This window comes from Telopea speciosissima, chromosome 4 (genome assembly GCF_018873765.1).
Source record: "Telopea speciosissima isolate NSW1024214 ecotype Mountain lineage chromosome 4, Tspe_v1, whole genome shotgun sequence".
NCBI classification, from domain to species: Eukaryota; Viridiplantae; Streptophyta; class Magnoliopsida; order Proteales; family Proteaceae; genus Telopea; species Telopea speciosissima.
In genome coordinates this window covers 41,478,702-41,500,999 of record NC_057919.1, presented here as the reverse complement: position 1 = coordinate 41,500,999, position 22,298 = coordinate 41,478,702, and the positions used below count along the sequence as shown (strand labels likewise).

At 39.9% G+C, this 22,298-nt stretch overlaps 1 protein-coding gene across 6 annotated transcripts in view; it reads right to left on the bottom strand.

Annotated features, from left to right (window-relative positions):
• The window catches only part of LOC122659854 (acetyl-CoA acetyltransferase, cytosolic 1-like), a 108,871-nt gene extending 90,440 nt beyond the window's left edge, over positions 1–18,431 (bottom strand). For all 6 annotated transcript variants that reach the window (XR_006332564.1, XM_043855002.1, XM_043855001.1 and 3 more), the window contains exons 1-7: positions 18,366–18,431; positions 16,889–16,987; positions 16,476–16,649; positions 16,275–16,380; positions 15,038–15,176; positions 14,513–14,590; positions 14,366–14,431 (exon numbers count right to left, since the gene is read on the bottom strand). Coding sequence is in view for 5 of the 6 variants with exons in the window: in XM_043855002.1 (XP_043710937.1) it covers positions 14,366–14,431; positions 14,513–14,590; positions 15,038–15,176; positions 16,275–16,380; positions 16,476–16,649; positions 16,889–16,987; positions 18,366–18,411 (708 nt within the window). In the remaining variant the exon portion in view is untranslated. The remainder of the gene's footprint in view (positions 1–14,365; positions 14,432–14,512; positions 14,591–15,037; positions 15,177–16,274; positions 16,381–16,475; positions 16,650–16,888; positions 16,988–18,365) is intronic.
• Positions 18,432–22,298: the final 3,867 nt, after the last annotated feature.

The following is a 22,298-nucleotide window of genomic DNA, read 5'->3' as shown; positions in this document are numbered from 1 at the left end:
GAAGGATGTCCTAGCTGATAGTGCCAATGTAAAGGAGATACGCCAGGAGAAGTAGCAATCACTGCAGTGGATGTAGTCCCCAAATCAAAGTAATATAGGCCTCCCTTTTCATACCCGCCACCAATCTTCGTCTTTGTTGCAAGATCCTGAAAGACACAATAAGAATGGTGAAAGGTTATAGAACAATTCAAAGTTTTAGTTAATTAACTAACAGACAAAAGATTAAGAGGAAGCTTGGGAACATGGAGAACATTAGTTAAAGATATGTCAAAAGACAAGGAAACTTTCCCATGACCAGTGACTGGTATAGAGGATCCATCTGCAATAGAAATTCGAGATGACATAGAAGGTTGTGTAAGATGAAAAAAAATTAGGCTTACCGGTCATGTGAGAAGATGCTCCGGAGTCAATGACCCACGGAGAGGATGAGGATGCGAAACAAGCAGTAGTACCTGAGTGGGCAAGGACAGCGGTAGATGTAGAAGAAGAAGCCTCAAGTTGCTGGACTCGTTGTAAGAGTTGAGAGACTAGATAATTAGAAGAATTACCACCATCGTAGAGGATCCTGGGCAAGTGTCGGAAGGGTGCACAGAATCAGCCCCGCCATCGACAAAGCAGAGTTTGCAAATTGCTCACGGGCCCACCGTGGTTTGCCATGTTTGAGCCAACACTTATCAATAATATGATTAGACTGATTACAATGAGTGCACCATCGAGAACTAGTATCAACAGAACCAGAACCAGCAGTGTTAGACATATTCCCACGACCTCCGGAACCAGCTCCACGACTACGCCCAAAAGTAGAACCACGACCACGAGAAGAGGTATCACCACCACCACGGCCACGCCCTCCAGTAGAAGTGAACAGTGCAGAATTATCTTTGTTGGTAGGAGCTGAATCAGACTTCACCACTGAAGGGGCTACAACTCTCTGAAGCCGACAATATGCTTCATTCATAGAGGGGATCTTCTCTCCAGTCAACAATTGACTTTTGACAAATTGAAGATCAGAATCTAACCCAGAGAGAAATTTGGCAACCAAAAATTCAGATCGTTGGGACTTAATTACAGCAGCATCAGTAGAAATAGGCTGGTATACATTAAGTTCTTCCCACATCCCCTTCAATGAACTGTAATACTCACCAAGGGATTTTCCATCTTGTTTAAAAGAGAAGAATTTCTCATAGAGATCATAAATTCGGGACAGAGTTGTATCTTGAGAGTAGCTTTGCTTGAGTTCTTCCCAAACACCCTTGGCAGTTTTATGAAACATAACAGTAGAAGCAATGGATGGTTCCATGCTATTCCAAAGCCAGCAAAGAAGGGTTGCATTCTCAGCCTTCCAATCATCATATTTGTCATCAGTGGATGGCAGAGGATCCATGGTAAGGTATTTCATCTTCCGGCGAGCAGTGATATAGACCTCAAAGGCTTGAGACCAAAGTAGATAATTAGAAGCACCATTCAGCTTCACACTGGTAATCTGAATGTTAAAGTTGTCGGTAGAAGACTTAGTATCAGCCATTAGGGAAAATTAATAGATGCACACACCAATGTTGATAACAGCCCAAGAGAAAAAAGAACAAAAAAACCCTGATCAAGGTAAAATCGATAGCCTTGAAGTGTACGGCAGAACAGCCCAATACAGAAGTATAATCTTCGATAATAACCAGCACTAATGATGTATAATCACTGTAAATCCAGCAGCAAGGATGAAGAATAGATCCCAGAAAAACAAACAAATTGATTTCCTCAGAATTTTGGAATATCGATTGTCAGGGTTTTAGAGCAAGCAAGAAACCAATCTTCAAGGACTTCGAACAGCAGCAGGAACATACACAATCAGGTGCAGCATAGCAGGGAACTCTAGTCCTTCATGAATATATGATTAGAGTTCAGATCAATATAGGCAGCATAGGTTGCTGTAAACCACGATAAACAAAGGGGTGAAAAACCTTCAAAACAGCGGCAGCAAGATGAATCTCGTGGATCAGAATTCAATGCTCTGATACCATGTAACAGAACTGAAGTTGAAACTAATCTGCAGCCAGAGAACTAGAAGAAGAAAGCAAAGGAGAAAGAAGAAGAACCGAGAGAAGGAGAAAAAGGAAAAACCGAGAGAAAAGAAGACCTCTCACGATTTAGTTGAATTGACTAAATCGTGAGGGACAGATTTATTTATAATAAAACTTAAGTGAATTACAATATGAAGTAGCCAAAATACCCTTAAGATATAAAACTAACTAGAACTAACTATAAAGCACAATAAAAGACATAAACAACCCCAAACATCTAAACACGAAAATCTTAACATTGTCAACTCAGTTTTAGTTGTGAAAATTTATTAATCTTAACAGTAAAACAGAGGACTGCTACAGCATTCCTCTTACACTGGGTAGAACTCAAACACATACTTGCACCTCTTGCTGTATATTGTTTTTTTGATTCCCTTCTTTGCATGGTGGTGTAAAAAGGGTTACCAATAGACTTGCAAACTCCTCAAAATTTTACTGTTTTTGGTTTATTCGTACTCAACCAAAGGCTTGTACCATTTAGCTTGGTAAGTTTTTATGTCCTTGTTTGTTTACACAGCTTCTAAGTTGGGTTTGGAACAAAACCCCAACCTTAGGCTATATCCTTCCATTCCCCTTTTTTTTTTTCTTTTTTTTTTGGTTCAGTGGGGTGGTTTCACGTAATTAGTCATTGATTGTTTTTAGCTCTCTTATTGCTTTTTAACTTGATTGGACTCAAGCACACACTAGCACTACTTGCTGTATTTTTTATTTTTTATTTTTTGAACATTTAGTCAAACATAGGAATGAAATAGGGAACTAATCCCTAAAAAACAGTAAGCCTTATTGCTGTATTTTTTTTAATTTAGGGCTCTGAGCTTCTTGTCATATCTAGGCTTATAAGGAACCATGATTGGATGGTTCCCTTTAGCCATGGACTGAACCCTAAGGTTTCTAATGAGTTGTTTTAGACTCAAAGAGAGGATAGAACTCCCTTTTGCTGTATTTCATTTTTTTTTTTTTTTTTTTTTTTTTTGAAAGGGAAACACTCATTGGGGTTTAGGAATTACTACTCCATTTGTGAAATCATTCCCCAATGCTTAAGTTAATCATTTTACTGCTGGGCTAAATGTTCTCTACTTCTACTTGTTTCTTGCGTGTAGGTTCTTGAACATCATGCCTCAAAAAGCAATTAATGCTCCTGCCCAAGCTGCAGCACCCGTTGTTCTTGATGCTCAGTGGTTCCATTCCATAGAGGCACAAAACATATATAGGAACCACTTCCATGACAGGGAAGTCCTTGAGGGCCGAGACATTGCTGTCAATGATCTTGAGGCGTACAAGGTGTCAGCTAGGTTTGCTGCTTTGGGATGGACTGCTATGCTCACACCTCCCAAGTACTATTACTTGAAGCTGATTCACCACTTCTACGCCAATCTAAGGATTGAGAATGAACACTCACCCCAATGCCGGATCACCAGCTATGTGAAGGGGGTGGAGATTTCATTTGACCTCCAACAGTTGGGGGACATTATCGGGGTATCAACTGAAGGGCCCTTGGTCTATCATGCCTCAACAGATGATCCCACCGAGTTCCTCAGCTCAGACGAGCGTAGGAGGCTCTTCCTCTACCTTACCAAAGGGGTTTATGGCACAAAGGTGAAGGAAGTGTACTATGGAAAATCATAAAGGGTCCTTAGTCAGCTGGTACAAACCAACTTGCTGCCCAAGGCAGGGCACAGTACAGAACCTCCTCACCTTGTGGCCTACTTTGCTTTCTGCCTCCACAAGCCTAAATCAGTGTGCCTCCCATATGCTATTCTCCGAACCATGGCCGACGAGGAAGACGACAGGGAAGACAACGGAGGCACCGAAGACAACAATGATAGAATGGAGGACTAGGCTCCAAAGCATCTCTTACCATTTTACTATTGTAGTACTCGGCTGTATTTTTTTTTTTTGGAACTCTTTTGTAGTTTTTCCTTTTTTTATTTAGCTAAGTATGAAACCTTGTTAGAATTTCTGCTGTAATTTTGGTATCATCTTTTGTCCTTGAACAATATACCCGCTCACGGGTTTAATGTAGTTCTCAGCTGGATTCTAACTAATCGAATATATGTTTTTTTCCTTTCTATTGCTATATTTTCTTGTTCATTATTGGTGTTTTCGGCTTTCACACCTATCTAGTCATCTCCTTAAGTCTCACACTCGAAGATTATGGTCTTGCAAGGCTTTTAGATTTTTAACCCTAATTGTGTAGAGCAAATCAAGAGTTTCCACAAGACTGTGGTTGGTGCAGAGCATCACTCTTTGATACCATGCTGTCACACCCCCATTCCGGACTAGAATAAAGGATAATAGAAGAGGTGACTAGGACGACACATGTCATCCAAATAAGCCTCCAGGATCACAGATACAGTGTCCCAAGCCACAGTCAATCAACCAACATTAAAATACATTAACATCTGATTGCGAAGAAGGAAATATAATATTTCAAATGGATCAGAAATAAGTAGAAGTGTATAGTTATTAGTTACATGATGTTCACTGGCTAATGATAATAAATACAGTAGTTAACACGTTCCTATGACCATCAAGTAACAACAAAAAAATGTATAACAGTAAATGTTTATACAAGGGCTTCAAGCCCCAAAATGACAAAAAGGGACCAAGTCCCAACCATCAGTACAGCCCGTAGGCACAATCATCACAAGGACATCCATCGCCGTGTTCCTCTGACACAGCCTCCGGCTCCTCGGTACCAATATCATCATATTCCAAAGACTGGATTTCGAGACCAGCAAAATATCCACCATCTGCATCATAATCTAAAAAATGTGCACAAGGGAGGTTAGCTCCATTGAGCCAGTGAGGGAATGGGGAATGCACAAACACACATTTCACACATAGTCCATGATGAATGTAAATGTTAGTAGATTTTCCACCTAACACATAATCTAAGTCAATGGTAAATACTACTATGACAACTCGGGAGACACTGTAGGTCACTTACGTTATCGCTACAATGAAACCTCTATTGTCACTAGGGGCCTGCGCCGGTCGAAGCTACCAAACCCACCCAGAGGCAAACCCCGATGTTCAGTGATCATCCTTAACCTGGCCTCTCTCCCCCACAGGCCAAGAAGCCATGATCACCCAACACCTAAACCCCTGTTAGTAAGGGTCATAGCATAAGGGAAATGAAACCTAGTCACAGATATACTACATGCAAATCCTATCATCTTGAGAGGTATTTCAGGTGCATCAACGTCCCATTCTATCTAGCACCCGGGTACCAACACGACACGTCACATACCGACCAATATGACAAGCAATATAAGTTTATAAACATTTTTAGGGTTCCAGTACCAGTACACCCGGCACCGTCACCCGATACAAGACGGAACAAGCACATAACACAATCATATCCACTCACAATCAAGAATAAGAATATGCAATTATGCAACATGCTTAATGAGTATGCATTATCATGGCTAATACATGTATAAATATTGCCAAACCCAAACAAAACCCAAACCCACTCACCGAAGTTTGTTATAAAACTTGCATAAGCGTATCGATTCTTGCTCGAACAACTCCCTCATACAGGTATTAATTCCTAGGGAAGTGTGTAAGTATGTTAGAGAGGGTAGGGAAGATCCCTAATGAGAAGCCCCTAAGATTACATGGGCAAAAGGCCATGACAGCAGCATTGGATTCAAGGCCGGATGCAGGCAGAGCCTTGCCTCCGATAAACACAGAGCTGCAAGGTACATCGGATCCAAGCCCGGAGGCACGCCCAGGCTTGGGTCCTTGCCTCCGATGTAAGCCAGACACAGGTTTTAAAGGTTTCCAAGCATACATCTTGTACCACTTGGATTTCCAAGCCTCAAGGCTTAGGAAAGGATGTTCTAGGGTTCACTAGGGCCTTATAAACATAAAACACTCAAGGGGTTGAGGGATTCCATAGATCAACCTCAAGATTCCAAGATCTAGGGTTTCCCTTGAGTGTTTGAAACCCTAAAATCAATGGGGTTCAAATAGATGCTTTGGAGGGTGAAATAAGAGACAATACCCCAACTATGAGGTTTCAAAGTAAGCTAGAGCCCTACCTTGGAATCCTAGGTCCAAAACCCAACCATAAATACTCAAAAGCCCAAAAGAGAAATAAGGAAGGAAGAGGATCGATTGCTAGGGGGCTTACCAAGTTAAAAGCATGGAAACCCCCACTAATGAGCTCCAAGAGTTGCTCCCTTGTGGGCCCAAGCTCCTCCCACCAACCTCTCTCCTTCTCCTTCTTCTTCTGCTTGCTTTCCCTCTTTCTTCTTAACTCTCCCTCTCTTCCACGATTTTGTTAGGTTAGGAGAGTAATGACTAATGAATAGTCATCCAATCTCATAAAGCAATACTCCCCTCTTGGGGCTTGTTTGGTTAGGGCCTGTTTAGGTAGGGTAGTTTAAATGTCCCTAAACTAGAAACACATTCTATACTAATCTTAGAATATGACATGGACCTTGTGGGCTTACTAAGGTGTATGGCTTGGGCATTGTGGGCTTACAAATGAGGTCACCAAGATAGGGGTTAGGGATAGGAGTTAACCCTGCCCAAGGGCTTTGGTATCACCCGAGACACGGGCATGTGGGCCCCACATACAAAAACAAACACAAAAAGGCTCGACAGCAGCATCGGATGCAAGCACGGATGCAGCCAGTCAGCTTGCATCCGGCCTTGCCTCCAATGCAGGGAAAGGGGCAGATTAAGCATCAAAAGGGTCCGGGCTTGGGCCCACACTTCAAGGACTTAGAGAGGGGGAAAACAAGTGATAAATAGGTTCAATAACTCACCCTTTGACCATCATGGTGTGTCCTCCATGATTCCGAAAAGCTTCCCAACAGCAATGCCAAGTTCATCACGAAGCGAAGTGTCTAAGTGGGGCGACACGGGGTGTGCCCTCCGGTACTCCTCGCTCTTAGGGCTGGTACTAGGAGGATAGTCGATGAAGTCGCCATCGACAAATTTTCCCCACCGCCAGTTGAGGAACATTTCTTCGACGGTCAAACCCGTAAAGTGGTCAATGATCTTATGACTGGGTTTGACCATCAAGGCGAACAGCTCACCGGCATACATGGCAGCACCATCTATACGTCAAAGGGATAACAATAAAATATTAGGGTCTTGGGTACGGATATAACAGCATGAATACTAGTGCCGGCCTATTCCCATTCCTTACCCATCATAAGGTGGTATAGGACTTGCAAAGGAAATCAGAATAAAAAACAAAGGGCTTTCACCTCCCATACCGTCGCACGGGGTTTCTAGTGAGAAGCAACAAAAGGGACTCTACTGGTAGGACCATAATCCATCTTTCTGGGCAGCCACCCCCAAGGACTAGTAAACCAGCCCCACTTTCGGCTCAAAAGTATTCTCAAACATAATAGAGTAAAGCAATAAAGAGTCTCATTAAAATATCACATAAGAATAGACTCCAAAACAGAATTTAAAACACTATATTAGTGTATTAAACAGAGTTACATGATATAAAACCAAAATAGAATTTTAATACCCCATAACAGTATATGAAGCTAAAACAGAATTTTAAAAGCCCATAACAGTATATGAAGCTAAAACAGTATTTTAAAACACCATAACAGTATATGAAGCTAAAACAGAATTTTAAAAGCCTATAACAGTATATGAAGCTAAAACAAAATTTTAAAAAAAATACAGCATAACAGTGTATTAAATGGTAACATGAGATGAAGCCAAAACAGAGTATAAAAACAGAATAGTAGGGTATTAAATGATTACATGAGATGAAGCCAAAACAAGGTATATAAACAGAGTAGCAGGGTATTAAATGATTACATGAGATGAAGCCAAAACAAGGTATAAAAACGATATTAAACGGTTTCATAAGAATGAGGCCAAAACAGATTTTAAAGACAACATAATGTACAGTTATAGATAGAGATTTAACAATAGTATTAGAATGGACTTCGAAACAGAAATTTTAAAATAACAATTCAGATATTTAGGTAATCTCAATTAGGACTGAGCCTAAAACAGATTTTTTTGTATATAGCCCTAACCTATTAAAGACCCTTAGCCTATGAACACCAAACCAAAACAAAACTAAGACAAGAACCTTAGTATATTCAAATCTGAGTTTCTTTTCAGACAATAACAAAAGAAAAGGATAAGGAGCCTACCTCAAGCAAAGCCAACGTCCTCTTTCTTCTTCTCCTCAGCAAGGTTCTTCTTAGCCTTTCTCCGATCCTTTTCCAATCTCCTTGGCCCTCTCTTATTCTTGAAATTTTCTGGCCAAGATGGAATGATTTCCAAAGGCCTGATTTCCTCTGATTCAAATACCCCAAATCATAGTCCAAAACAGGGAAAAAGAATCAATCAAAATCTCACTTTCCTTCCCCATTCCCCGAAATCTTCTCCTTTCCTTTCTCAACCTTCGTTTCCTTTCTCTTTTTTTTCTTTCCTTTTTCTCTCTTTTTTTTAAACACTTGGACCCTTAAACAGGTCTACCCAGCGACCCAGAAGGCTTTTGGGTCTGGCCCAAAGTTTAGGGTCGCCACATTCTCCCCTCCTTAAAAGAAATTTGGTCCCCAAATTTAAATAATCATACCTGATTCAAATAATTCTGGATACTTTGCTCTCACGTCCTCCTCACGTTCCCAAGCGCCTCTCCTGCTCCATGCTATTGCCACTTCACTTTAACTAATGGAATCACCTTGCCACTTAGTGTATGTTCCTTTCGATCAATGATCTGAATAGGATTCTCTTCATCCGTTCCATCTTCTTGAATTACTATCGGCTCTAGATCAATCACTTGAGATGGATGGATCAGCATTGCACTTTTGAAGCATTGAAACATGAAATACAATGTGCATCCTCGACATTGCCGCAGGCAATGCCAACCGATAAGCTCGTTTTCCCACTTTTTGAGTGATCTGATATGGCCCGACGTATCTTGGACTCAACTTGCCCTTTCGTTCAAACCTCATCACACCCTTGAAAGTTGAGACTTTCAAAAACACTTGATCGCCTTCTTCAAATTCCAACTCCCGCAGTCTATTGTCTGCATAGCTCTTATGTCTGCTCTGAGCTAATTTAATCCTCTCCCTTATTAGTGCAACCTTATCAGCCGTCCGTTGTACTAATTCCGGCCCAAGGAGCTTTCCTTCTCCAACCTCCGACCAACACACTGGTGATCTACAAGGCCTCCCATACAAAGCTTCATAAGGAGCCATTTAAATACTAGACTGGTAACTGTTATTGTACGAGAACTCCACCAATGGAAAATGTTTGTCCCAATCTCCATAGAAATCCATAACACAGGCGCAGAGCATGTCTTCCACTATCTGGTTAACCCTCTCTGTCTGACCATCCATCTGAGGGTGAAAGGCAGTGTTGAAGTCTAGTCTTGCCCCCCATAGCCTTCTGAAGGCTTTTCCAAAATACTGAGGCGAACCATGTGTCTCGGTCGGATACAATAGATACTGGAACCCCATGTAATCGTACTATTTCCGCCACATAAATCTCTGCCAATTTCTCCAAGGACCAATTTTCCTTAATGGCCAAGAAATGCGATGATTTAGTCAGTCGATCAACTACGACCCAAATAGCATCATTGCCACTTCTCGTCCTTGGTCCCTATAATAAACTCCATGGAAATATTTTTCCATTTCCACTTTGGGATCTCGAGAGGTTGAAGCAACCCTCCCGGCCTCTGATGCTCTGCCTTGACCTATTGACACACCAAGCAGGTAGACACAAACTTTGTTATCTCTCTTTTCATATTACCTACCAGAAGGTTTCCTTTAAATTCTTATACATCTTCGTACTACCAGGGTGGATAGTATACTTAGAGTTGTGTGCCTCTTTTAAGACCGTTGTCCTCAGTTCATCATCCCTTGGGACACAAAGTCTTCCTCAAAACCATATACTTCCATCTTCCTTTTTAGAGAAATTTGGATGAGAATCTAGGTGAGACTTAACCTTCTCCAAAAAAGGATCTCCACACTGTTTTGCCTTAATCTGGCTCATAAGAGTTGGTTGTGCTCTGCAGCTTGCAATCAGGGATTTCTCTTCCATGCTATGCACATTCAAACCCAGTTCACTAAACCCCTCCAGTAATTTTTGTTCCTTAATCATCAAGCTTGTCAATTTGGCAGCTGGTTGTCTACTGAGGGCATCGGCTACCACATTCGCCTTACCAGGGTGATAATTAACAGAAAAGACAGTCTTCAAGAAATTCTACCCACCGTCTCTGTCTCATGTTTAATTCTTTCTACGAGAAGATATACTTTAAGCTCTTGTGGTGAGTGAAGACCTTGAATTTCTCACCATACAAGTAATGTCGCCAAATCTTCAAAGCAAACACCACCGCTGCTAATTCCAAATCATGAGTAGGGTAATTAACTTCATTTGTCTTTAATTGCCTTGATGCGTAAGCAATAACCTTTCCATGCATCAAGACACAACCCAAGCTTCTCTTCGATGCATCACAATAGACCACCAACTCTTCGTTTCCGGAAGGTAGGGTGAGTACAGGAGCCGTCGTCAATTTCTTCTTTAATTCCACAAAGCTCTCCTCACACTCCGATGTCCACACGAACTTCTCATTCTTCCTTGTCAACTTAGTCAACGGAGCTGAAATCTTAGAAAAACCTTCTACAAATCTTCTGTAATAGCTTGCAAGGCCTAAAAAGCTTCTGACCTTCGATACCGTAACCTGTCTTGTCCAATTTACCACCGCTTCAATTTTTTATGGATCTTCAGATATACCATCTTTAGACAATACATGACCCAAGAAACTCACTCTAAAGAACCAGAACTCGCACTTCGAGAGTTTGGCAAACAACTGATTCTTCTGTAGTAATTGCAATATTGTTCTCAGGTGTTCTTCATGTTCCACCTTAGATTTTGAGTACACCAAGATGTCGTCAATGAATACTATAACAAAGTGGTCCAAATGGGCCTTGAACACCCGATTCATCAAGTCCATAAACGCTGCTGGAGCGTTAGTTAGCCCGAATGGCATAACGATGAACTCATAATGCCCGTACCTTGTCCTGAATGCCATCTTTGACACATCTTCCTCCTTGACTCTCAATTAGTGGTAGCCCGATCTGAGATCAATCTTAGAGAAGAATTCGGCTCCCTGAAGTTGATCAAACAAGTCATCAATCCTTGGCAACGGGTACCTGTTCTTAATTGTTGCTTTATTCAATTGGCGGTAGTCTATGCACATCCTCATGCTACCGTCTTTCTTTTTCACAAAAACAGCCGGAGCACCCCATGGTGAAGCACTTGACCTGATGAACCCCTATCCATTAGCTCGTCCAACTGGTTCTTAAGTTCTTTAAGTTCTAAAGGAGCCATACGGTATGGTGCTCTAGAAATAGGTGCAATCACAGGCACTAACTCAATAGTGAACTCTACTTCTCTTACAGGAGGCAAGCCTGGCAATTCCTCTGGGAATACATCTGAAAATTCTCTCACTACAGGTATTTCTTCAAGGTTTCCCTTGTCTTTGCCTACCTTGCTCACACTAGCTAGGTAGCATTCACAACCTCCATCTAGCATCTGCTTAGCTTGCAAAGCAAATATCAGCCTAATGTCACTTCGTCTTTTTATTTCCTTGAACTGGAACGTTGGCCTACCCGGTATCTCAAATGAGACCAACTTGTTAAAACAGTCAACCTTAGCACTACAAAAGTGGGACTCATATCAGCCAAATAGATTTCTTCCTAACAAGAAGGTCCGATAGATTGTTTTGTAAAGACTGTAAGGATATACCTGAGAGAGCCTGACCACTCAACATAGATTGGTGATCATAGATATGTGCTTCATTACGCAAAATCGTAAGATAATGGAGCCTACTTGCCCTACAATAAAGTGGTGAAGCTTAAAAGAAGATTCCTTGAATTCATTTACTAATAAAGTGGGTTAAACAAGGAAAGTGGAACGAGATAACTTGTATTAAGAAGGTTGCTAAAGATATCCTAGGGGAACCAAAAGGAAATCGTAATGCCCCCTAGGGAGACTTGGTGATGGGATGATGAGGTTCAAGCAACCATTAAGACTAAGAAAGCTAGTTTTAATATATGGAAAAGGACTGAGGACTACGGAGGTAGTAAATCTAAAAGGTACAAATTTGCCAAAAATGAAGCTAAGAAGATTGTGAGGAAAGCAAGGGAGAAGAAAGATGAAGTTCTTTATAACAATCTAAACATAAAAGAAGGGGAAAAGCTATCTATAAGATAGTAATAATGAGAGAAAGGAAGAGTAGAGATTCCCACCATGTTAGATTTATTAAAAGTAAAGATGGTAGAGTACTAGTAAGGGATGAGAACATTAAGGAGGGATGGATAGAGTATTTCCACGGCCTACTAAATGAACTTATTCTGAATAATAGTGCCGTGGCCCGCGGAAGACTGCATTACTCATCTAGACACCACATAACGTAGATATATATGCAAAATTAAAGTGTCTGAAGTTAAAGAAGCCTTAAGAAATATGAAAGTAGGCAAGGCTCCAAGCCTAGACGGGGTCCAAATAGGAGTATATAAGAGCTTAAGAATTTGTAGTTTATCTTGGCTAACCAAGTTGTTTAGATTATGAGCACAAGAAAAATGTCAGACGAATGGAGGACAACCATAGTGGTCCCAATTTACAAAATTAAAGGTGATATTCAGAGCTGCAATAACTATAGAGGCATAAAACTAATGACTAATACTATGAAGTTATGGGAGAGGGTTATTGAAACCTACTTGAGAAAAGAGAGTACTATTTCGGAGAACCAATTTGATTTTATGCCAAGAAGATCCACGATGGAAGCTATTTTCTTACGTAGGAGGATCATGGAAAGATTTGCATTAGGAAAAATTGATCTTCATATAGTTTTTATTGACCTAGAAAAAGCATACGACAGAGTCCCTAAAGAGTTAATCTGGCATATACTAGAGAAGAGAAGGCTTTCAAGTAAATATGTGGACATAATTAAAGATATTTATGATGGTGTGGCAACTAGCATAAGAACTGTGGGGGTCAAGGCAATGAATTCCCAATTACAATTACATTACATCAAGGTTCAGCATTAAGCCCTTATTTGTTTGCATTTATAATGGATGATTTAACCAAACACATTCAAGATGAGGTTCCTTAGTGTATGCTTTTTGCGGAAGATATTGTTTTGGTGGATGAGACAAAGGCAAGGATTAACGACAAGTAGGAGTTGTGAAGACCAACCTTGGAATCAAAATTTTTAAGATAAGTGGAACAAAGATTGAGTATATGGTATGTAACTTTAGTTACACTAGGACAATTAATGAGGGGGCGAAAATTGATGCGAGGGAGATTCCAAAAAGTGATTATCTTAGGTATCTGTGCTCAATCATAAATAACGAAGGTGATATAGAGGATGATGTTGCTAATAGAATTAAAAGAGGATGGATGAAGTGGAGAGATGAGTCCGGAGTGTTGTGTGATTGGCATATTCCTTTAAATCTTAAAGGAAAATTATATCAGACTGTCATACGCGGATATGATGTATGGTGCAGAATGTTAGGCAGTTAAGAAGCGTCAAATAGATAAACTAAGTACAGCTGAGATGACGATGTTGAGATGGATGTGTGGCAAAATTAGGAAGGATAAAGTAAGGAATGACCATATTATAGCTGATTTGGGAGTAGCTCCGATACATGATAAGCTACAAGAAAGTTGTTTGAAGTGGCATGGCTATGTGCAACGGAGGCCTTGGGATGCTCTAGTACGGAGGAGTGATTTGATTCAGATTGAAGAAACTAAAAGAGCCAGGGGCACACCTAAAATAACCGTAGGTGAAGTGGTGAGGAAAGACATGCATAGCTTAGGACTTGTATCATGTATGATTCAAATAGAGCTGATTACAGAGCAAGGATCCATGTAGCCGACTCCATTTAGTTGAGACAAGGCTACGTTGTTGTTGTTGTATTGTAATTAGACTTATTAGGCTAAGTAGTGTTTTATTTCTACTTCACCTTTATTATTTCATTGTAATTAGACTTTGATTCTTACTATGCAAACTACCAAGAGTCGGTTCTCTGTTTTATAATAAAGCTAGATGCTCATGATAAGTTAGTTGTTCTATCGTGTTCAGCCATCCCATCTCTCTCGATCTCCGCCATCATTTTCTTATTCTTCTCTTCTCCATGTCTCCACCACTGTTACCTAAGGCTTTGGTACTATTTAAAAAATAACATAAATAGCATGACTAATGTTTACTAGAAACAGATAAAATCCTCATATATTTATTATAAATATAATTTCATGAAAATCAATTCTCTTTATGGTTCTACCTTTCCTAGACCTTCATCCATATTAACGATAGTGGATGGTTTTCCCCTCCCTGCAGAAACTTCAACCTGCAGGGTCATCGTCATGGTAAATATTTACACTTTACTACAAACACAAAAAATTAGTTCCATTTTGCATAGGAAACCAACCGGGACTATTTCCCATGAAAACGCCCCACCATTTTGAGCAGCAATACCACGCTCAAAGCTTTGAATAGCATATATATCCTGCATCATCAGATACTAGGGCTTGAATCAAAAGGCATCAAGGTAAGACCACAACATAGAATTCATATACACCGGTTTCCACAGGATTACTTCCCCACCAACCCCCCACCCCCCAAAAAAAAGAAAAAAGAAAATTGATGAAATCAAAAGGATAAATCGATTAGTGGTTCAAAATAAGGGGGTGAAACAAAATAAATAAAAAAACAGAGCACCTTATTTTTATAGGCAAGGGTTGTTGATATTTGAAATATCATGCATGGTTTGACAATACAGTCCGTGACCACTGAAAGTGATAAGCAATGGACAAAAAGTGATGAAAGAAAGAGAAAGATCCGTGAGCAGAGTGACAGAAACTAGAAAAATTCTCTTAAAAACATGAGGTTTGATCCACTTAGCTGAAGGTCTAACAGAAAATTTTCATCTGCACACATGGCATCAGATAAGTACCTGCTCCTCTCTAGTTACAGTATGCTGATCTGCACATATTTCCGCACAAACACCCATTCCAAAATCATTATATACATCCCATAGACCATCTTTCAACATCCCATCAACTATAGCATCATGACCCAGTCGAGATCCCTTCCTGTTGATACACAAAGGGTTAGAGAAGGTGCCAATTATCATCGCTTTCTATTTATCAACTTCATTAACACAGTATTTTGCTGGGGGGGTGAATTGTGTTGGTAAGTTAAAGACTACATATATATAATTAGCAAGTCCAGCAGTCTCTTAGATCCATTGTAGTCTTGAAATTATATAATAATGGAAACAGCAACCCTAGTCACCGTTTCTATATCTGGTTCACTTGTAAATTTTACCAGGTACGTCCCACACAAATAGATTCAATCTACATCTGTACATAGTTTCTGACATGACCACAGCATAAACACAACTAAAAGTGCTCAACTCAGTAGAAAGTTCTTTCGATTCAGTTCAGCTTCAACAGAGAAAGTCTCATTGCAACTATTCTTCTTTGAACCACTTGAAAAAATTAAAATAATGGGAGAAGAAGGAAATTATCTGATTCAATACACTAGTTATAACTTTCATTTTCACGAACGAAGTGGGCTGTGGTGATGTCAGAATTTGCACCTATTTAGTGATCAGTCTGCTAGTTTATTTGATCCCACTCGGTGTTCCTTTTCCATTTGCTTCCAATAGTTCTACGGTTCTACCTATCCAGAAAAATTGTCGGCCCAAGAATGTGGTTCCGATCCTTCCGGTGATGCCAGAAGTCGTTTCGAATTAGCTTATCGACTCCACGAACAGTACTATAAGAATCGGTACTGAACATCCCTTCCGTAATAGTACAGGCTCCCATAGCAATGACATATCTGGGTTGAAGTTTAGATTGCATCAAGACAAACTGCTTATTAAACCCATGTTAAGATAAATCATTAATTAGATAATCCACGCATAAATTCTTCAAAATCACAAGCTGCTGGAATGTGATACAGCCTTCAACATAAGTGGCTAAAGCTAAATATTATACTTCAGTGACTACAAAACTACTACAACATACCATCTTGTTTATTACTTTGCTTATCTATTTCCCCCCAACCTATCCTAGAAATCCACAATTTAATTCACCAGCACAAACATTGAAATAATTTCAGAGGAAAAGGAGAACACAAGATGAAAAATAGAATGGATCAATTTTAAACTACAAATTGTCACAAACCTTGCCTCTGCTAGATATTTAGGAGCATTAGACATGCTTTCCATGCCACCAGCCACAACAACATCATTGATACCCAACTGGATGCTCTGTGCTGCAAGCATTGTAGCTAAAGTGCCAACAACAAAATTAAAACCATATTTTTCACTGTTGCACTGACATCTTAAGAGGAAACACTTTTTTGTAAAGATACAGAGATCTCACCCTTCATCCCTGAGGCGCAGACCTTGTTAATAGTGGTGCCGATGACTGAATTAAGCATACCTGCCCCTAATGCAGCTTGTCTAGCAGGAGCCTGCCCTAAATTTGCACTAAGAACATTTCCAAAGAAAACCTCCTGGACTAGTGCTGGGTCAACATTTGCCCTCTTAAGAGCACCTACAAATTGAAAAGACAAAATAACATTTCAAAAACCACATAAGCTATTCCCATAAAAGAAACACAAATCACTACACACTAGAACAATCTGAAAAGATATGGAAGACATTACGAACTCAAATACGTTGCCCATTTAACATAATTATGAACTCAATTACATGCACAGAGGCAAGTGACTGATGGACTGTAAATTTCTCTTCCAAAGAGAGAATGAGAGACAGGAAAGATTGTCAACTTACATTCAATGGCTATAGATCCAAGTTTGGTGGCCGATAGAGATGAAAGAGAACCAAGAAAGCCACCCATTGGCGTGCGTGCAACACCAACAACACAAACATCTGTACCAAGTTTTCCAAGAACACAAAGCTCAAATCTTATAGGATAGTGCATGAGTTCATAAAACTAAATCATGAAATCAAATACCTTTCCTTCCTTAGGCCTCGTTTGTTTGCCGGACAAAAAGTGATGGGATAGTTGAAAGTGTGTGACCCATGTGTAATGGTGTTAAAGAACAGGAAAGGAAAGGAAAGGATAGTAAACCCAGAGAAACCATAATAAAATAACCAATTCCTTATTTTTATTCACCCTCTGGTCTTCTTCTTGTAATAAAATATTAAATCTCATTTCTATATTCAGCCTCCTCTTCACAGCCATGTTGACCCATGAAGCGTTGGACTATAGGATTCAAAGGTCGTTGGGTTTCTGATCTTCTGCATCTCTAGGGTTCAGGCTGATTCCAGCTGAATCGGAATCAGAACCCATGGAGGCCAATCCCGTTGTCACTAACTTGAACTATGGATGACCTACATCTAAGATGCATTTTATGTATTAATAACCTAAAGCTTTGACAGCAGAATAACAATAATAACATTAACAAATATGGCACCTGTGACTCTACCCAGACTACTGAAACCTTCAGGTCTTCCCCTTTCCCTCAGTTTATCTTAGCGGATTCCAAAATTCACCTTGCGTTACCTTTGTTTAGGCATACCTACAGCAGCAATGCTAAGGATCTGGGCTGAAAACCATTGATACGATGTGCACAATGACTCAAGTTAAACCAATCAATGTATCTTCTCAGAGAATCGCACATCCCTTGCAGGAAGCAGGCACTGAAACAGTCTTCAAAAATCAATTACAGAAATATTAACATCGATAGTTGTAGATCCACTTGCTCAGTATCGTCTCAAGCAACCAGACGAATGAACAGACAAGCATGCTGATTCCGATTTAAGGTATGATTACAGTCAAATGCATTAGCGTTGGTTAGCAGAGCACTTTCCCCTCCCTTCCCCGAAAATCCTATCCAAAATGGTAGGACTTTGGAGAAGAGTGGGGTAGCAAAAAGGGCTTGCCACGTAGGATGACAGGTTTCCTTAATTTACTACTTAGTTTTTCACCCCAGGCAACCAAACATCTGCTTTTTTTTGGAATTTTTTGAAAAACCCAACCATTATCCCACCCCACTATTTTCCGACAAACAAACAAGGCCTTACACAATTAAATGCCATTATCACTGCATATAAAACAACAAAATTTCAACCCAAACAGCCAAAACCAATTATTAAACCACCAAGCCTACAATTAACTAAAAGCAATGTTGTCAAAAGCAAAAGTAATGCAATAAAACAAGAAATAGAAGAACTCAATTTTGTCTGTTTTGCACTTCAAATTCAAAAGAGAAATCAGTAACCCCCCCCCCAAAAAAAAAAAAACCTCGAGGCTTCACTGTTTCGAAATCTACTGCTGCTGCTGGAGCCATGGAAAGATCGGAGCTGAAATCTGCACAGTGTGACTGCAGCCTATTAGATCCCAATTAGAACCAACAGAAGAAAAACATAAATGACTTTTGACTTAATAAAATAGGACAGGTTTCCGAAATCAACATTGCCGGAAGCCATCAGCACTTTGGCTATTATCCTCCACACTGACACACTAGCTAGCTCTCAAACTAGAAGGAAAATTTATCCATGTCACATCCAGTCATAATCCAAATTCACTTGCCCATGTGCCATTAATTGAAAAGTCAAATCCATTTGAAGAATTTGGACCATTGAAAAAACAAAGGGAAGAGCCCTATACCTAGTGGACTGTATGGTTAAGATAGGCCACTAAGTTCAACAAAAGTAGAGTGATGCAAATCCAAGGTTCAAGCAACATTATCACAGGAGGAAGAAGACCTAACCACCAGCCTAAACCTGCATTGGTTGGGTTCACTACTGGGCCAGTTTTTTGCCCAAACCAAACCTTGAGGTTTGGGAGTTTCTGGTTCTCCTAAAACCAGGTCATGGGGTTAGATTAGGACTGTTCTTTTCTTAATTTTTTATTCTAATTATGTGTTCTGTTAAGGCTGGAATACTGGCTATAAATACCAGGCCTGATTGGAGTCTTTTTAGTAGAGTACTAGCCAGTATAGGTTATTACTCCATTAGCAGCTTGCACATGAGAAATTTCCCAAGTCCAGTATGCTTTATTTCCTTTTCTGCTTACGATTGACTTAGACCTTTCCTTATCTGAGTCTAAGACAGTCTAAAGCTCAATTATAAATGAAGTGTAAGGCTATACAGCCCCCCAAAATTTTAGTTGAATGAATTCTTGATTATGCTTTTTGGTTCTATGAGATTCAGAGCTCTTCTGCTGTGATTATTCAGTGAAACTCTGGTGTGTGACTCAAGAAGGCCTTGGTGGTGATTGCAATGTAGTAATTCAGTTGGCGATTCTTGAATTACATATCCTCTTCTTATCTTCTTCTTCTTCTCTTGTTATTCCATCAGTCAACGGGTCAGACTTCTCTCCTTTATTCCTGTGCAGGTTTTCTCTTTCAAGCCCGGTTTGTTAATCAAGTCTAATCTGTTTGGCTGATTCATATTCTGTTAGCTTTAAATCTCCCTTCTGAAATCTGTTTTAACTTTCTAGTTGAAGTTCAGTTTCAGAGTTGATATTTCTGTTTCGATTTCAGCTCTCCTACCCGAAGTTAACTCTTCTAAAACTTCAGTTTTTGGCTCTGATTTCTGGTTCTTATTTGCTGGTTAGCTTATGATATTAATTCAGTTACGAAATTCAAAACTTGCTTTCTTAAATTCTATTAAGTCAGTTTCCAAAATCAAACTTTCTGTCTTAAATTCTGAGTGTCAAAATTGTGGTTCTGCTGGGTTTTAGTTTCCTATTTCAAGTAGGATTGTTAAATATCTTTTAATCTGTAAATCAGTTTTATTTCAACTTTTACAGAACTGTTCCTTATTCCTAATAGATCCTTCGACCAGACTTCTAGCCCAGTCTGACATTAATTTTCTGATATCAGTATTCTCTTGAATCTGGAATATTTTCCTTATCTGCAATTCTGGTTCTCTGCTGGTTTTCTAAACCTTATCCATTAGATTGTTAAATCTCCGTTATTTGGTATCAGAGTCATGGCCAGCAGCGATTTGAACCCGGACATGGCCAGCGTTCAGAATTTTGTAAATCAGTTAGCTGAAAGTTTCAAGCAAATGTCTGACAGTGTTAGACAACTGTCGGATGAAGTTGCTTCCTTTAAACCCACGTGCCTGAAAATCCTGAATATCACAGAATTGATGAGGGTTTGCCTGATCATTCAACAACAAACAACAGCTCGAGAGCTTTAGGGGAGAGGACCATAGAGAGTACCTCTACATCAGCCCTCTTTAAAGGATACTTTTGGATACTATCTTGATATTGGTTTATGTTGGATTGTATGGGCCAGAATACCGTGGGGGTATTCTGTACTTTTTACTTCTTTTATTTTGTGTACAGCCATGTCGGCTATGTTAGGGACAATTCTGTCCATGTATTTTTTGACTCTTTATTATAAGTACATAGCTTGGGGTCTGTCTTAAACTATCCAAGCATTCAGCCCTAATTAGAGCAGGTTTTGAATTAGGGCTCCCCTCTCCTCCATGCTCGATCCCCACTTTCTATTCTCTTTCTCGATCTCACTTTCCTCTCCTCTTTTTCTCTTTTGTTCCTTATTATTTCATAGGGCAGCACTTATGAGGTGATCCATAGATCCAGTTGCTGCCCTCCATCACCTCATTCCATGCTATAACAATTCTGATCGAAGACTTCATATTTTGGATTGATTCAATCTCCATTACAAGGAATCTCTCCACCTTTTTGAAGATCAAGACCTGCGGCAGTTTATTAGCCAAGCTGCTTCTATCTCCAGCCAGCCGAAGACCTCCTCCTTGATTAAATTTTTTTTCAGGTTTTCCCAAAACCCTGCAAATATCGATCTTGGGGGTACTGCTTTCTGTTGGTGCTGATTTTTGGAAGGATGATTCAGCAGTCCTACAGGCCCACTCAATCCCAATTTCAGCTTCATCAAGGTTTTTTTTGACATCTTTTTTCCCTAAGTCGATCTCAACACCATCAGGGTTTTCTCAAAACCCTGAAAAAATTGATCTTAGGGATTTACATGTATGTTGTTGCTGAGTAATGCTGACCATACTCTGTTTATCGAAAGGAATGGTGATAAAGTAACCATTCTCATAGTCTATGTGGATGATATTGTGGTGACAAAGAATGATGGTGATGAGATCAACAAGTTGAAGACTTTCCTTGGCCGTGAATTTGAAATAAAGGACCTGGGAAAGCTAAAGTACTTTCTAGGGAGAGGATCCACAATCGCTAAAGGGCATCTTCCTTTCTCAAAGGAAGTATATCTTAGATCTATTATCTGAGACCAGGATGTTAGGTTGTCACCCGGCTGATACACCTATGGAGGCTACTACAAGACTCAAAGAAAAAGAGGGTGAACCAGTTGACAAAGGTCGTTACCAACGAATGGGAGGAAACTTATTTACCTCTCTCATGCACGGTCAAACATAGCCATTGTCGTGAGTTTGGTTAGTCAGTTCATGCATGATCCTTATTCCTCTCTCATATGGATGTTGTTCTTCGTTATTTGAAGTCAGCTCCGAGAAAAGAAATTCTCTCATCTCCTTATGACCATCTACGAGTTGAAGCATATACTGATGTTGATTGGGCTGGATCTTCTGATAGAAAGTCCATATCAGGTTATTGCTCTATTATAAGTGGAAATCTTGTCACTTGGCGTAGCAAAAAATAGAACATGGTAACAAGGTCCAATGCTGAAGCAGAATTTCGTGCTATGGCACAAGGCAATTGTGAGTTGTTATGGCTTAGAGGTTTATTACAAATCTTGATGTTCCTATCTGTCTCCCTATGATGTTGTATTATGACAACAAGGCTGCAATTAGCATTGCTCACAATCCGGTTCAGCATGATCGTACCAAACATGTAGAGGTTGATAGGCACTTCATCAAAGAGAAGCTGGAAGAAGGACTGATTTGTGTTCCTTTTGTGAAGTCTACTGATTAGTTGGTTCACTAAAGGGTTGAGTGGGAAAGTCTTTCATCCTATTTTAGTCAAGTTGGGCATGTTTGATATTTATTCTCCAACTTGAGGGGGAGTGTTAAAATATTGCATTTAGTGTCATGGGAGTATTTTAGTCATTCTTGTTATTTTCCACTATAACCGACTCTAATTAAATAGAGTCAGCTACGTGGGGACAATTCCGTAATTTTTCTCTCCCCTCTTCTATTATAAATAAAGGGGCTTGGATGTTCATTAACAAATCCAAGCATTGAGCTCTATATTCTTGCCTATTAA